We start from the raw sequence: 17,782 nt of genomic DNA, 5'->3' as shown, positions 1-17,782 counted from the left end.
GTGTCTGGCACGCGGCTAATGCAGCTATGGGGTGGAAGGACCGTTTGACCCGGGCGTCACCGCTGTATGCGTCTGAGAGGTTGGGCTCCCTGTGGACGTCGAAGGGCTTCGAGAAGTGGGACACGATCGGAATCAGCACGGTGGGAGATCTCTGGACGAGGGGGGGATTCAAAACTTTTGAGACGCTGCAGGCGGAGTTCCAGCTGCAGGGCAGTGAGTACTTTCGGTACCTACAGGTCCGCCATGCGCTGGGCTCCGTCTTCCCGGATGTCGCATCCATTCCGGAGTCTTCCCCCCTGGAGGACAGAGTCCTAGATGGCCATGTCCCGGACAGCACGATCTCCCTCATATACAAAAAACTGATCAACGATAGATCGTGCCTGCTTACTAGTCTCCGCGAGGCTTGGGTTGCCGACGGGCTGGAGCTGGACGATGAGGATTGGATTTCCGCGGTGGCCTCTCCGAAAGAGGTGGCCATCCCGGCTCGCCTTCGTTTCGTCCAGCTCAAGATCCTTCACCGGGTTTACGTGACGGGGCCAAGGCTTTTGCGTATGGGTTTTGCTGGTGACGGAATGTGTAAGCGTGGCTGTGGTGCGTTGGCGACTTTCATGCATATACTGTGGGAGTGCCCGAAGGTGGAGCGATTCTGGCGTGGTGTGCATGAGGTCCTGCGTGTGGTGACGCGTGTTGCGCTGCTGCCTGAAGCGAGGAGATGCTTGCTGAATGTATGGGAACCGAATGACTATTCGGTCCCGCAGACGCGGTGGGTGACTCTGGGATACATGATAGCCAAGCGCGACATTGCTCAATTGTGGGGATCCCAGAGGCCCCCTGCGGTGTCGGCCTGGAAAGAGCATATGGATTGGTGTATGTTTCGTGAAAAGGTGGTGTATGTGGCGAGATGTAAGCCTGGGGCGTGGGTGAAACTCTGGGGCCCCTGGAACGCCTACCGCGGGGGTATTTGTGAGCCACCACTGCTACCGGCTGCCTCGCCTGCTCCGTCTCCCTAGATGGCCCCCCTCCCTCAGCCGCGGGCGCGCGGTCCCCCAGTCCCTGATCTATTCCCATTCCCCTCTCCAGAGTTCTGCTGCTGGTTTGGATCCCCCACTTATGGAGCACGTGCTGTTATTTTGGATCGCGGGTTGCCCTGCGGGTGTGGTTTTTTTGGTGTTGTTTTGTTTCAAGAAAAGGGAACCGTACTTTGGGCTTGGAGCTGTGTGGCCTGCACCATTGATTACTCCTGTTTCACTGCTCTGCACTGCCTAGAGACTTTCACTGTATGTGTGCAATATGTTTTTGTCATTCTAGCGGCCGGCCGGATGGTTGTAGGCCCATACCTGTAACTTTTACGAACTGCAATAAACGGTTTCAAAAAAAAAAAAAAAACTCTGTGAAAACCAAAGGAGAGCGCCAGGCACACATCGATAAGACATGGAAAAACATGAGCTGACCAAAGTCTCCATTGAGCAGAAGACGTTGGTAATTTCTGGGCATGTGGATTCAAGATTAGGGTTGAGTGCTCCCTGAAAACACTCGAGAGCAACTGCTAAGAGCAAAGGTTTACTGATCCAGTCTGGAGATATTCATGAGGTAGGAATCTAAGGGAAGAATTATCCATCAGAAAACTCATTTGATGAAAGGGAATGATCAAGGGGCTTACTCTTTTCATAAACTCATCTAGGGTCGAGGTGCATAAAACAACCAGGACAACATCCCAACCGACAAACCACTGTGTGATTGATTTTTTATAATTTTGGTGTCACTTACTACTGCAATTCCTTTATTCCTTTACAGAATTTCCTTAAATAACTATTTACCTACCTTCGCAAACGCCTTATCTGGTAGAGACTATCTAGCCAAAGTTTCCTTACCTTCTAATTATACCCAGGCGCCAACCTAGATCCAGAACTTTTTTCGTGGGTAATACCCCTGCGTGCCAGTAGATGGCCGCGTTTGACTCCATGTGGCGTCGTCCACGCCGTGGCATGCACAGTGCCTATGTAGGAGTCAATTCAGCACGCTGTCCGTTTTCTTTGCCAAGTTTCCACGCCAGAAGCGCGGAGTCCTGAAGATTACTGATCACTGGTGCCTGAGAACTAGGGATTAGAAAAGGGAACAGGCTCCAAGTCTATTAATCCGTTTGAAAAGTGGGCAGGATGGGTGAGTCAGTAAGCAATCTGTGTCTCTACAAGATAAGGCGTTACCGATAAGTAACTTGTTCATCTGAAAGAGACTTCTAGTCGCAAAATACTTCCCACAGAGTAGATACCCAAGCAATACCTCCCTACAGGAGGGTCTTTGAAGTGATTTCACACTACAAGGTCCTACAGGACCAACCGGGTAAAGTGCCTGTCTCTGTGGACCTGCCTGTCAGGGCAGAAGGGTTTGGTAAATGTGTGCAGAGATGCCCAAGTTATTCCCTAGAAGATGTCCAGAACAGGACTTGCCATGCTAATTGGAAGCTGTTTGGAGGGATAAGCCCGAAACTGCACTGTGTCCAGAACAGCTCCAATAAAAGGGAGCATCTGAGAAGGGGTTAGGTGTGAACTCGACACATTAATAGTGAATCCAAGCGAGTGCAGGAGGTCTACTGTAGTCTGGAGATGGGAGACAACTGCCTGGGCAAAGCCCACCTTCAACAGCCAGTCGTCGAGATAGGGGAAGACTGGAAACCCTGATCTCCGCAGATGAGCTGCAACCACCACAATCACCTTGGTGAACACCAGGTAAAGTCTGAGTAGGCAGGACAGGGATGTGAAAGTAAGCATCCTGCAAGTCTATCACTACCATCCAATCTCCCAGGTCCAGGGCAGACAAGACTTGAGCTAGCGGGAGCATTTTGAATTTCTCCTTTTTCAGGAAGAAATTTAGAGGGTGCAGGACTAAGACAGGTTGAACGCCTCCATCCTTGTTGGGCACCAGAAAGTAACAGGAATAACAACCACAACCTACTATTGTTGCCGGCACCCTCTCTATGGCTCCCTTGGCCAGGTGGGACGCCACTTTCTGGCAGAGAAATGAGATGTGGTCCTCCGTCATCCTGTCGTAAGTGGGTGGTTTTGGGGGAGGAGTAGTCAAAAAAAGGCGAGAGTAGCCCCTTTGGTCAATCTAGAGAACCCAGCAGTCAGATGTTATCAACATCCAGAGGTGTCTGTAAAGATGACTCCTGACTCTCACAGGATGCCCATGTTGGTCGGAGGGCAAACTAAAGAGGATTAGAGGCTGAGGCTGCCTTGGGGACTGGCCTGACCTCCATCTACCTGACCCACTGAGTCATTGGCCACGCAGGGGTTGGGAAGCTTGTGTGCTGTGGTGGCTGTGCTGTCCTTAAATTGCTCCAGCTTAGAGTCCCACTTGTTTGAAAAAAGATGGGAACCAACACAAATAGGTACGACAGAGGTACGGAGAACTCAATATCTAGTATTACCACCCTGAGACAGAAGTCCGAGTAGGACATTCACAGAATTCCTGTGCGAGTGCAAAGGGAGGAGAAGGTCATCCTTCTGAAAGCACAAGTCTCACACGCAATCATACATAAAAGTAACATCTCTATAACAGAAACGGACTCCTTCAAATACAACACATTAGAATACCTAACCGCCACCATTAAGACGTCAGACAACAAAATGATCCACTGTCCCCTCCTCTACCATCCAACAGGCAACACTCCCGCATATGGAGAACATTTGGCAGCCCTGATCACACACTACTCACTATCAGATGCGAACAACCTAATTCTAGGAGACCTAAACCTTCCCTGGAATTAGGAAAACAACACTCTGATACAAACTTTAAATGAGCTTCTTCACAATAACAATTTGACCCAACACTGCACCGAACAAACACACAACAAAGACTCAATCCTGGATGCCTTCATAGCTCACGAAGATGCAATCACCATCGACTGTACCCTCCCTGTTGACTGGTCAGACCACCATCTCATTCTTTTTCATATCAATCAAGACACATCGACCGCCTCGCACAAATGATCACTTTCATTGGACGAGAAACCTGAGACAGATCCCCCTCAAAGAACTAGAAGAAAGGCTAAGTAAACTCCTCCCCTCCACCGCAGGCGACAGGTCCACAACAGAACTTACCTCACAATACAATGCAGCTATGACCGCCATGCTGGACCAAATAGCCCCCCCTGAAACAAGAAAAAACACCAAGACCCTTCCATCGAGATCATGGTTCAATACTGACCTAAACCTGGAAAGAAGACAACTAAGAGCTGCTGAAAGACTTTGGCGCAACAACCCTTCGATAACCCACCTTGAGCAACTCGAAAAGGAACGTAGGAATTATAAAAAGCACATCATAAATGATAAATACACCTTCTGCTGCGGTGCACTAAATAATGCAAAAAATCGCCCCAAAGAACTCTTCAATATCATCAGACAGCAAACATCCAAACCATCACCTTCTGCAATTCCGGCCTCCAAAGACCTATGTAACAAATTTGTCAATTTCTTCAATGAGAAAATATCAAAGATTGAGCTCTCACTTAAGGATCGCATCCGTCCTCCCAATGAAGGCCTGCTACTCCATAAAGAAGACATGAACCCACTCAGGCAATCCACAAACAACTGGATAACATTCGAAGCCATCACTGAAACTGAAATTATTGAACTGACTACCGGATCCAAGCCTTCATCACACATGAGGACCCTCTGACTGCCCAACTGGCTAAAAATCTCAAACTCTCCCTAGCCCACGCTGGTCGGAGATTATAAATAGCTACCTGAAAACAGATATCATGCCTGTGCCTCAAAATCGGTCAGGTAACACCATTACTGAAAAAAGCAGGCGCTGACCCAAACTATCTCAACTTCAGGCCTGTCTTAAATCTTCCATTCCTAGCAAAACTACTAGAAAAATGTGTTCTCTGTCAACTCACCCATCACATGGACATCAACGATCCCCTCGACCCTCACCAATCGGGCTTTGGTAAAGGATGCAGCACAGAGACTGCCATCTTGAATGTCATTAACGACATCCACAAATCACTGGACATGAACCGCTGCGGTCTACTCGTAATGTTGGACCTTTCGGCAGCCTTTGACACGGTTGACCACAAACTACTCATCAACGTACTCCGAGAATGGGTAGGAGCAGAAGGGGTAGTCTTACAATGGTTCACCTCCTTCCTGCAAAACCGCTCTCAATGAATAAAAATCTGAAACTTCACGTCCGATTTACACCCTATAACCAGAGGCGTTCCCCAAGGTTCAGTTCTCTCACCCGCACTGTTAAACATTTACATGGAGCCACTCGCCATCATCCTCAAAAAAGCCAACATACCCTTCCACCTCTACGCCGATGACACCCAGATCAACCTCGAAACCTCCATCACAGCGGACATGCAAAGACTCAATGACACCCTAATAGAAGTCAAAAAATGCCTGTCCCAAAACCATCTGAAACTCAACCAAGACAAAACAGAAATCCTCCTCATAGCCAACAAAGAGCAGACCCCACAAATCACGGAATGGATAAAGTCTATTGATGCTCTCAACTGCACTCATCCTGGCAGACTCCTTGAAGTCACTGGGAATAACTCTTGACCCCAACCTTGCTAAGGTCAAACACATCAAGAACACCGCAAGATGTGCCTTTTTCAACTTAAAACTAAGCAAAATCAAACCCTTCATCCCTACAAAAGACCTTAAGCAAGTCACGCAATCCCTTGTGCTATCCAGATTAGACTACGGGAACGCCACCCTTACAGGCACGGCTAAGCTACATGTTGCTCCTCTTAGATCTACCCTAAATGCAGCAGCCAGAATGGTGACGGGAGTAAAGAAAAACGAACACATCTCCCCCACTCTCAAAGAGCTTAACTGGCTCCTAATAGAAATGCGTGCTAACTTCAGAACTGCCCGTCTCACCCAAAAAGCTCTGCACAATGGCAAACCCACCTATCTAGCCGCCAAACTCAACAAAGTGGGAGAGACAAGAAATCTCAGGAGCACCAACACTATGCTACTCATCCCCCCGAAAACCCGCAAACAAAAGACCTTATCTTGGTCTTTCACTGGAAATGCACACAGAATTTGGAATGCCATCCCTATACATATCAGGACTAACCCTTACTTCACAGAATTTAAAAGCCAGCTTTAAGTGCTCTCCCTCAATCGAGCTCTCACGAAGGGACAACAGTCCTACAATTACTGATCCGCCATCAACTGAGGATCCAGTCACTACGATAAGAACACCTTACAGCATCTTACTCCTGACCCGCACATTACTCTCCCTTACTATTACCACCTCCACTAATATTCTACATTTGAATGCTACATGACTTATACCGATCAATGACCCATCTTTGAACACTTCGTTTACTGTTCCACTCTTTGTATACTCGAATGTTATTCGACAAATGTTGTAAAGCGCTCCGATACCTTCGGGTCTGGCTAGCGCTATATAAAACTCCAAAATAAATAAACAAACACAAAATTGGGTCATACTTAATCGGAAGCCTCTCTCCACCCTGGTAGGGCAGTACCCTCCAGTTGGGCTCAGCACAAGAGGGAGTTGGGAGTTCTTAGATTTAAAAAAACTACTAGATAAAGGAGGGATTAAGATCAGTGACTCAAAAATATCTTATGGTTATCGGGCAGTTTACCTTTTTTTTTGGGAACTATAGGTAGGATTAAAAATGAATGGGACGATTATTGAGGATAATGGCTCACACCATCTCAGTACTAGGCCAACAGGTTTCTGCCCACATTAGAAGCCCAAAAGGGTATGGGCATTCTTCAGGGCCAGGGATCCCCAACTACCTCCTAAGGGCCATTATGCATAGGATTTTTATGAGGTGGAAAGAAAAAGGAAGCTTAAAGGAAAACAATAATACACGCAGTTAGTCCTACCTGAGGGGATACAAGCTAATTGCCCTAAATTTAGGGGATACCGTCTTTCTGATCAGAGAGCGGTACGATGTCCTTTATAGTCACACATTCATCAAAAGGAACATCGTGCCTGTGCACCTACATTTAGCCCCCTCTTGGCCACTGGTACCAGAGGTAGTTTGGGATTCCTGGCCCTGAAGAATGCCCCAGACCCCACTCCAGATCTTTTTAAACTGCCAAATCTCAGAGTTTATCAGGTAGTTCCATGTTCAGCATCAATCTGGAATGAATGCAATAAGATTCTATGATTTTTGGAAACACAAGTTGCAGTTCACTCGGATATTAAAATACACCATCACAAACACTGCCCAAGCTTACGGTACTTTCTCACAGCGACTGGCTCTGCATGGGTCAATATCTGTAATGGCACTGTATCTGGCTGTACAATGCAGTGCACAATAGCCAACAATGAAAATGTGTTAAACAAACACAGTCCCTGGTGTATTGCTTTGCTAAATAGCTATCAAGGAAATGTTGCGGGTCCCTCCCCATCCTCCCCCGCACCTCAACCAAGGATCAAGACATTTTTTACTAAAGTGGGAACGAATTTAGCACTGAAAAAAGACACTCCAGAGAAAGCAAATAATTTCCAAATAACTGCCCTATGCTTACCGGGAACATTTTGAATGATATTCGCCACTAAGGCACTAAAATGGCAACGGATATCCTTTAGTGTGTCGGAATCCTTCTCATTTTCTGCTTCCAGTAGTTGTCTCGTTAAATCCACATACTCCAACAAGGTATTGTTGAGGGAATGTGTTTCGTTATCAAGGCCACCACTTGCACTTAAAAAACAAAATGCATATGGTATATCAATATATGACAAATGCTTGAAATCATTTATAAAAAAAAAATATTTGCATCCAATTTTCACTTACAACAGTTAAAGAAATCTAACTTTATTTAAAATATGAAATTACACAACAGTACGGGTCAATAAGAGAATTTGCAATCAAGGCAATTATACGTCTACTCAAAATGCGTACAGCTTTTCCCAATATTAAATACTTAAAGCTAACAATCCAACCTTTTTATGTTGTTGCAGTATCTAAGCATTTCTTTGCAATTTAATTTAGCATCTACTCGGCCCAAGGGCGTTGGAGAGCTTTACATGTGTACCAGATTTTTTTTTTTTTCTAAAGACATGGAAGATTATGTGATTTGCCCAGAATCACAGGTGTTGAGCAGAAGCTAGGACTCAAATCTGGTTCCCCAGTTTTAAAGTAAGCAGCTCTGACCAATAGGCCAAATCTCCTACGTAAAGCAAAGGAAAAACTGAAAATAAAGCTGTTATCGGTTATGTTGCTAGCACAAGAAAATCACAATGACATTTGCCAAACTATATATATGTGTTGAAAATGAAATATAAACGAGTGGAAACCTTCTTACAAGATTTCATGGATTTGGGGTATTTGATGGTAATGTTTTCAATGCACATCATAAAAACCCAGGAGGCAGTTTCACTGATTAACGGTATGAAAATATAGGCCAAAAGTATTTCAGGTCTCTTTTTATCTAAAGAGTTATAAAACTACTCAATGTTTTATGGAGTAATAGGTAATTCAATAAAATATGTCATTAAGCAAGAGCCTATTTCCAAAGATTACCTGGGAATATTTGTATTGCCTGTGGAACATCTATAAAATAAAGATATAGGCATGGTGCTCCGTTAAAACAATTTTAAAGAAACCAGGCCATACCAGGAGGGATGAATGAAGACATGATTGGCAAAATCCTAAATAGCAGTACCAGAAGTCATCTGTCTAACATCACAGCATTTGTGGTCAAATGCGTAGATTGGGCATGGAACCTACGACTCCAAGACAAAACAAAAGCACCTACACAAAATCTCCATCCTGAAAGTCATTACAAAAAGCTGCAAAGTGTGTTTTTTCTCATAGAAAATGGAAATTTGTGGATTTTGTCAAAAGAAATTGCCATTAAAACGCTAGTCCTTTTAAGACAACCGAATCAATTACCTGCCGGTAAAGGCCAGTTAAATCAGTCCCTTTGTTGGACTGCAAACCCTTAGCAATACATATGGGAGGAAAATGTTCCTTACTCTGTAAGCATCTGTTTGTGGTATGCAGTGCTGCACATTCACATGCTGTGCATACTTGTGTCATCTAGTGTTGGGCCTGGAAGAAGGTAAATTGTTTTTTGTCTATTAAGTCTTTCGAGTCACAAGGTGCTGGGACTCCTCTTCTTGTTGGTAATGTACATGGTCATCAACTCCAATAATAGATTGTTTTCCCACAAGGCAGGTGAGGATGGAATGTGCATCAGAGTGATGTATGGAGAGAAGTCCATGCAAAAGATGGAAAGAGATAGTAAAATACACTGCAACTGACAAGGGTGTCCGGGGTAGAGGGTGGCCGCATGTGAACCTAAAACACTACGTCGCACAGATGCTTACTGGGTAAGTAATATTTTCCATTTGAGGAATGTGTGGCGGTAGATACGAGACTGATGATGGATTCAACCCAGATCTGTGACTGGGGGTGAGTGTTTGAAAAGTTTCAGCACTCCATCCATCATCTCCTTGTGTTTGCTTGGTTTGCCCTATTTGGCATGTTATGCCCAGACGTGGGTCCCTTACTCACTTTGCCACTGGATTCAAGCTAGCCTGGCTGATGAAGGGTGTTACCCCGAAAGCGGTCCCAGGATGCTTGTTTCCGGTCCAGGGAAGATCTGGCTTGGCAGTTCGGCCTGGACTGGTCCCATGAGGCACAGGGTCAAGAATGATTTGCACACAGCTGTGTTTGAACTGGCATGGCAGAGTGAGCTAAAGAACGATGATGGATTCAACACAGATCTGTGACTGGGGGTGAGTGTTTGAAAGTTTCACCACTCCATTCATCATCTTATTGTGCAGATACACATGTTGTACATAAACTGTAAAGCCATCCTGCCAAAAAGCGGTGGATAGCCTGTGGGTGTTGCAGCAGATTGAAAGTGTGTACGGAGCACTGCCTAATCATTAGCTTGTTGGCGGGCTAGCACATCCACATAGTAATGTTTTGTGAAAGCGTATGGTGTGGACCAAGTAGCTGCTTTGAATATCTCAGCTATTGGGATGTTCCCCAGGAAGGCCATAGAGGATCTTTTCTTCAGAGTGAAGTGAGCTCTAACAGCAGTGGGCAGAGTCCCCATAACTTTAGCACAGTATGTCTGGATGCATCCAATGATTCATCTGGCAATGCCTGACTTGGATAGAACTTTCCCTTTATAGGGTATGGAGAAAGCAACAAAAAAGTTGTGGTGTCTTCCTAATTGGTTTGGTTCTGTCAACAGTACATGAGAGCTCATTTTACATCCAAAGTATGGATAGCCCATTCCACAACTGTATCAGGCTGTGGGAAACAACAGGAAGTTCAATGGACTGGTTATGGTTGAAGTGAAAGACCACTTTATGGATGGATTTGGGGTTGGTGTGGAGGCCAACCCTCTAACCTATGAACTTGGCAGAAGGATTCCACCAGGGATAATGCCGGAGGCTCACCAACATGCCTGAGTGAAGGGATAGCAACCAGAAATGTCAACTTCCAAGAGAGGAGCTGAAGAAGGAAGGAGTGGAAGGGTTCAAATGGAGGGCCCATAAGTCTTGTGAGTACAATGCTGAGATTCCATGGGTACGGTTGGTCAAGATACTCCACGAAAGCTTTAATAACCGGAATCCTGAAGAGAGATGTGTTGTCTATTATGAAGGTAGGCAGCCACAGTGGCCGGGTGTAGTCTTGTGGAGGTGAAGGCTAGAGCAGAAACCTGCAAGTGGAGTAAGTAGCAATGTCGTGCACAGTGACCTTAAAAGGATCAATAGCTTTTGAGTGACAGAAGTATACAAATCTTTTCCATTAGGCTGCATAGCAGGCCCTGGTAGTAGGTCTGCACGCTTCCTTGAGAATGTTAATACAGTCAGTGGAAGATTAAGGTACCCAAATTCTATGACCTCAGGAGATAAATCGCACAGCTGAGACCTGGGGTCGGGGTGCCAGATTTCGCCATGGTTCAGCATGAGAAGGTTTGGCCTTCTGGTGAGCCTCTTATGCAGAACTAGAGAGTTCGAGCAGTTGTAAATCAGGGCTGGCGACCCCTTGCGGAAGCCACCAGGATGAGGGTGAGGGGCATCTGCAAAGGCCTCTGAACCACAAACTGAAGTAGAGAGAGAGGCAGAAACAATAGGCAAATACCCCCGACCAGTTCATGCATAGTGCATTGCTGCTGGACTGTGGGTGTGGTAACCTGGATGCAAAGTTTGGGCATTTGGCGTTTGCTACTGTTGTGAACAGGTCTATTTGTCGGAAACCCCATCTCTTAAAGTAGTGGAGGGAGGGCTTGCCGGTGGAGTTCCCACTCGTGGACTTGTCGCATCCTGCTGAGGTGGTCGGCAAAATTGTCATCCATCCCTAGAAAGTATTCAATTAGCAAATGGATGGTTTAGGCAGAGAGCCCACCGCCAAATGCTCTGGGATAGGTGCAAGAGTTGTGGAGAGCGGGTTTGTTTCTGATGATAATACATGGATGGCTGTCTTCTGAAGCTCCTCAACCCATAAATAACAGAGTGCTTTCGGTGTTTGTTCAACTATAATTCTTTAATGGCTTCTTTTCAGCCCACTTGGGTTTCGTGTTTGAATGTTCTTTAATCATATGATGTCCTTGCTTCATTATGGTGTTCTCTGTAGGGTTATTCAGTTGTAGTGATGGTTTCTGGTTTACTTTTCTTGTTCTTTCGCTGATAGGTCTTCCTATACAAAGCCCTCAGAAAAGAAAATTGTTCTATGTCCATTTATCTACTTCATTCTTCTAGGCCTCTTCTTTCACCTGTTTCTTCACCTGTTCTTTTATTTTGGGAATGTGTGGGATAGAAAATAAGAACTGGTCTCTTCTTTCTTGAGACCTGGTGGTATAGTAATTTTCTGGGTCCCCAAACCCCCTTTGTCAGAGGTTGTTTTAGATCCACATTTACACACTCCTGTTGTAGATATCTCCGGAGTTATGTTAGCTATGTTTTGGACAATTAGCACACCTTTCTCAAATATTCCTTTGTTTTAGATTGATGTCACCGTTTTCCCCTTCACCCCATACTCTGCTAGGCACCTTTGTCAGTCACGCGCCTTCTGGATCATAGCAGGTCCGAGGCTAACTCCAGCGGGTCCTGCCTTTCAAAGTTGTTTGGTGTTCAACTTCGCCCAATTCCAACTCGTGCTGATCTCCTGCTAAAGAGTATGTCGAACTCCAGGACTCTCAGCTGGTCGTCTCCTTGCTCTCCGCCTAACAGCTCTGCTGTTCCTCTCCTGCTTGGACATTTTTCTGTTCTTCTCCCACTTTTGTCTTCTCTAGGATGCATGCCTCTTTTCTGGATTTTGGCTCCACCATAAACACCTACTTTCCTTTGCCTTTTTTCCTTTCTCTCTCATTTTCTCTATCTCCTGTAAAAATAGGTCCTCCCTTAGGTTTTTTCCTATGTTTTCATTTTCTCTTGTCCCTCTTCTCTTTCAATGGCTTTTTACTTTTCATTTACGAGTTTGAGCTGCTGTGGACCAGTGAAGAATCACTAGTAAGTCGCCCATTACAGTTTGCCAAGGTACAGGGTCTCTTATGACACTATCATATTGTCTGTCAGGACAAGAAAAACCTTGCTTATCAGGTGAGGTAGGAAATCCTTCAACGACAGGTGAACGGCTAGAAGTTCCAGGTTAGTTGATGTGGAGGCCCTGGTGTTTGGGTTCCTCCTGTCTCTAGATAGTCAGATCCTATAAATTTGAGCCCCAACCGGTAAGGGAGACTTCCATTGTAAAAATCCACTGCGGAACTAGGACAAAGAAAGGCTGCCCCTGAAACACAGACTATCAACACTATTTAGTCCCAATGACCCTTCACCTGAGACAACTGTTGCGCAAGGTATGCCTACAACAGATATGTGTAATCTAGCATATGGTACTATGGCAATGCAAGAGGCCCTAATTCCTACAAGGAGCATCGCTGTTCTGACTCGTTGATTTGGAAAAGACGGAGCAGTGGAAGGAATGGATCCTTGGGGGGTTAGGATAGACTATGCCTACCTCCAAGTTGAGACTAACCCCCAGGTGGGGTTGGAGTTGGTATTTGGTGGTGTTCAGGATAAACCCTAACTGGTGAAGATCTATTGTGACCTGTGTGGTACAACTTTTTTGACGCCCGGGCCCACTGGCGGAGCAGAACCCCAGAAGAAAGACTTTGAGGCTACCAGAGGTCAGCGCCAGATCTCCAGTGAGTACTGAGCCGCTAGATCTTCCAGGAGCCCCCCTGCACCAATACCAGGGGCACCGGAGCAGGTTGCAAAGACCAAGGCTTGTTTATGTTCAGTCAGAACACCACAGCTGCCAAAACTAACCTGCACGTCGAGGGACTTCGAGAGATAATAATCCACATTTGTAAAGCGCGGACAATCACCCGTAAGGGTCTCTAGGAGCTGGGGGCCGTCGGGAAGATTAAGCAAGCTATTGCCCAGAGTCACATGGTGCTGGGCTAATCTGCCGCCGGCGCCGGGGATCGAACCGTGATCCCCAGATTCCGGAGTCAGTCGCCCTGGCCGCGGTGCCACACCTCTTCCAGGCAGAGAGGCCTGCTCGACATCAAGAGTGGCCCTGCTGGGTTTCTTTTCCCTCTTTTGCAGATGAACCGAGAACTATGATCGCCTCTAACCGAAATGCCAGACAAAATACCTCTGCACGCGGGCTCTCCAGCCCGACTCAATTAAACAGACAGTGTCTCCGTGGTGTGGAGACCATCAAGAGCCAAGATGCCTCCAGGGTTCAGCTGGACTGGTCTCCCAATGCCCATTTGCAGCCTTTTTCTTACAGGTACAGTACTCATAGACTTTAGCGTGTATAGTTGAAACCCATCACCGCATACAGCACCTCTGCACGTGAACAACCCAGAGCAGGTAAACTTCAACAGCTGCTGCTTTCTTTGACCTTGACGCTTAATTACCCTAAGTCCAGAAGAACAGTCCTGTAAGTCGTCTGCAAGTATACCTTGCAGTTAATATTTACCATTAACGCATTCGAGGCTCATGCCTCAAATCTGACAGCTGTCATTTTCTATTGATTTTACTCTAAAAAACGATTATGTCTGAAGTACATACCGGATTCTGATAATCTTGGTGCCTAAAATCTTTTTTTTTTTTTTTTTTTTAAATTGGTCTTGAGTGGCATTTTTCTTCATAACATTTTGAGTTTTGCCATGACAGTGGCTTGCTGGGCATTAATATACATTTACAAGTATGCTTGCAAAAATTGGCATATTACCACAAAATAATATTATATGAACTAAACAATGTAACAAGCTGCGAAAGAACTTGTCTGTGCACCCCCATTTGAACCCCATGTATTAACTTCTCCCATCAACCAGCCGGTAATTCAAGATATTTATCTTGACCATAGGACCGAACCTCTGAAACTAATGTTAAGAATCCATGATGGCGGTGAGCCCCAAATAATACCTCTATGATCAGCCCAATATTTTCAAATACCTGAGTGTTTCTGGGACATTCCTTAGCCCGAAACACTGGCCTCTCCAGCCCTATACAAAAATCCATACCACTTTTCCAAACGCCGATGAGGTGCAGGGTCTCTGCCCTTCACAATCGGGTGATGTTCCCCTTAGCGAGGGTGAGACCCAAGAATAAAAGATGGTGTTTGAATGAACCTGTTGCCTCATGTGTCTTCCGAGTTGTGCAGCAGTGCTAGCCTTGACGATCTGGGGAGTCTCCACCCCAACACCTCCATCAGACAGGCAAATACCCCCTTCCAAAATCGGTCTAGTGTAGGGCAGGTCCAGACAGTATGTAAGAAGGTCCCTTCTACACCACCACATCTCAGATATTCCAGGGATGCCACTAGTCCTGCCCTCCAGAGCCTGTGGCATATCTAGTATGCTTGGTGTAGGTATTTGAACTGGATTAGGCGCAGATGAGACAAGATTGACGCTCCTCAAGGGGATTCTAGGGCCTCCGTCTAGTAGTCGTTGGGGCCTACATCTGTCTGCCATGTCTCTCTAAGTGTATCTAATGTGGATGCACAATTGGTGACTAGCGATTGGTATATTTTGGACATTTTATGATCTTCTAGTTCGCTCATTAGGAGTTTACCCTCCAGTGGGCTAAATTTAAGGAGGGTCGATAAGTTCTTGAGGTATGGCATTGCGTGGCAGAATTGCAATTATTTATAAAATTGAGTATGAGGCATGAAGAAGTCTGCCTGCAACTCCCGTTATCATTTGAGGGTACATCCATGTAGAACATCTCCTAAGGATGATATCCCAATTTGGTCCCAGCCCTGAAAGCCCTGTAGATGCTTCAGTTGAGAAAGGAGTCCGTTGTGCCATAGCGGGGACCACCAGCCCATTCGGCAGAGAGACTGACGCCATGCGATTACAACCTTGGTGGCAAGGAGAAGGGTCAGAGTGTTTGAATTATCGTGTATGTTTATAAAGTGAGGTCTCCTAGTAGCCATCGTTCCACGGCGTATGCAGGTTTGTCTTTGAAGCATGCAGATATGTCTGTGAAGCTATACCACCAGTCCTTCAGTTCCTGAAGATGTGAGGCCGCATAGTAGGACCGAAAGTCTGCTGCAGCAATACCCCGCAGTATGTGGTGAGGAAGCACAAGCAAAATGCCACTCTAGAGGCCCCATCTCCCCATAGGAACCGCCCAGTATGGAGTTAATCTGCCTGAACCATGTCAGCGTAATGGGGTATGGGTGGTTTTGCAGGTGGTAGAGTAGGCGCAAGAAGCCATACAAGGACAATGGCAGACCTGACCAAGACCTGATCTCTGTTTTAATCTGGTCTAGAGTTGTGTCTAAGTTACCTTCCCAGGAAACCTCTTGTTTATAGGATATGAAAACTCCAAGGTATTTCATGCCCTCCTTAGTCAATAGTAGGTCTTTCGCACACTCGTTGTCGCCAAGTATCCCCTTCAGTGGCCATAATGGATTTATTTACGTTCATAAAGAGGCCCGACGTCGTGCAGAAGACCCGCATGATCTAAAGGATCAGAGGACCTGATCCATGTGGATCAGTCATGAAGAAAAGAAGGTTGTCCGCATATATGGCTATTCGATCGGAAATTTCGCCCGACTATTCATAGCCCCAGATCAGGGTGTCGATGCGAACCCATACGGCCAATGGTTCAATAGCAAGTGCCATCCAGTGGCTATTAGAGATTTTTTTCTATCAATATTTCTACCTATTGATGCGGCAACCACAGGTGTAAAGGATCGTAACCTGTTTTAATATCTTTAAGAAACAGTTTGAACAGAACCTCACCTTATTATGCATTCGGATAAATTATGCAGAATATTGGGTTGGGACGAGTCAGAGGAGGGACTGGACAGTGGGGAGGATACTCCCATCGCCTTTGTCCAGTTTTGCACCAGAGCTGGAGCCAACGGCTCCCTGAACTGGTTTGAACTAGAGTATGCAAGGAGAGCACCAATTGTGCCCTTAAAGAAGTCTCAGTGGTGCTGGCAAGCACCCCCACCCTGCCTCAATACACTAAACCGTGACTGGGAGGTTGTCACACCTCCCTGTGGCAGGATATCTATTGTTCTGCCTTCCCCTGCACAAGCTTGGCTCAGCAGCAGGAGGAGGGCAGAAGGAAAATGCTACTTACCAGTATGCATCTGTTCTTGGCATGTAGAGCTGCGGATTATGATACTTTTGCATAGATCGCCATCTGGTGTAGGGCTCAGATGCTTGCACCTTGTTGTTTTGGAAAAAGTATTTTGTAGTCACGAGATAGGTGACTCCTCCCTTGGACGATCGTGCGCATGGGCATCGATTCCAACCTCAGATTGTTTTTCGCCATGATGGGAAAAGATGGAGTTTGTAAGAAACAGAAAAGATGTCCATGTGAATGTGTATCTAAGTAAGATAATTCTGGAACAGATGCAGGTTCCGGGGAGGCTGGTGGGCCTATGATTTTCTGCAGCTCTAAATGCCAAGAACAGATGCATACTGGTAAGTAGCATTTTCCGTTCGAGGGATATGAGCTGCAGAATTCATTCTTTTGCATAGACTGTACAGCAGTGTCTCCCCTAGCGGTGGTCACCTGTATCTGTTGATCCTTAAGAACAGCCTGGCCTAGAGAAGCCTGTTGCTTCGCCTGCACGTCTACACAATAGTGTTTGGTGAAGGTGTGTGTAGTAGACCATGTTGTTGCTTTACAAATATCTTCTAGGGGAATTTTTCTTAAGAATGCCAAGGAAGCCCCTAGTTTGCGTGTTGAGTGCGCTCTAGGGGGAATTTTTAATGTGCGTTTTGCTTTCTGGTAGCATATCTGAATGCATTTGACTATCCACCTGGCAATCCCAGCTTTGGAGATGGGGTTTCCTTTATGCAGTGGAGAGAAAGCTACAAGCACGTTGGTTTGTCTTTCAAAAATGTTTAGTCCCGTCAATGTAATAAAGTATAGCTCTTTTGACGTCAAGTGTGTGAAGAGCTCTTTCCGCTACAGAATCTGGGTTTTGGAAAAACACTGGTAATTCTACCAATTGATTAAGATGAAAAGCAGAGATTACTTTGGGAAAGGATGGTTCTTGTATGGTTAAAGCCTGGATCTCACTTACTCTCCTGAGAGAGGTGATTGCGACAAGGAAAGCTACTTTCTATGTAAGGAACTGCAGTTCACATTTGTGTAAAGGCTCAAATGGGGGACCCATGAGCCTAGTAAGGACAATGTTTAGGTTCCACTCTGGAGAGGGTGGCAGTCTGGGAAGAATTATCCTTTTCAGGCCTTCCATAAAGGCTTTGATAGCGGGTACCCTGAACAATGACAAATGTCTGTTTTGCAGGTAGGCAGCAAGAGCAGCCAGATGTAAGCTTAT

General features: G+C 45.9%; 1 protein-coding gene across 19 annotated transcripts in view; it reads right to left on the bottom strand.

Annotated features, from left to right (window-relative positions):
* Positions 1-17,782, bottom strand: part of FRYL (FRY like transcription coactivator) — a 2,516,714-nt gene that overhangs the window by 1,395,429 nt on the left and 1,103,503 nt on the right. For all 19 annotated transcript variants that reach the window (XM_085642132.1, XM_085642134.1, XM_085642126.1 and 16 more), the window contains one exon: positions 7,527-7,699. In XM_085642132.1, coding sequence (XP_085498258.1) covers positions 7,527-7,699 — 173 coding nt within the window. The remainder of the gene's footprint in view (positions 1-7,526; positions 7,700-17,782) is intronic.

Source organism: Triturus cristatus, chromosome 2_2, assembly GCF_964204655.1.
Source record: "Triturus cristatus chromosome 2_2, aTriCri1.1, whole genome shotgun sequence".
Taxonomy (NCBI): domain Eukaryota; kingdom Metazoa; phylum Chordata; class Amphibia; order Caudata; family Salamandridae; genus Triturus; species Triturus cristatus.
The sequence above is the reverse complement of the archived record's forward strand: the minus strand, read 5'-3'. Positions and strand labels throughout refer to the sequence as shown.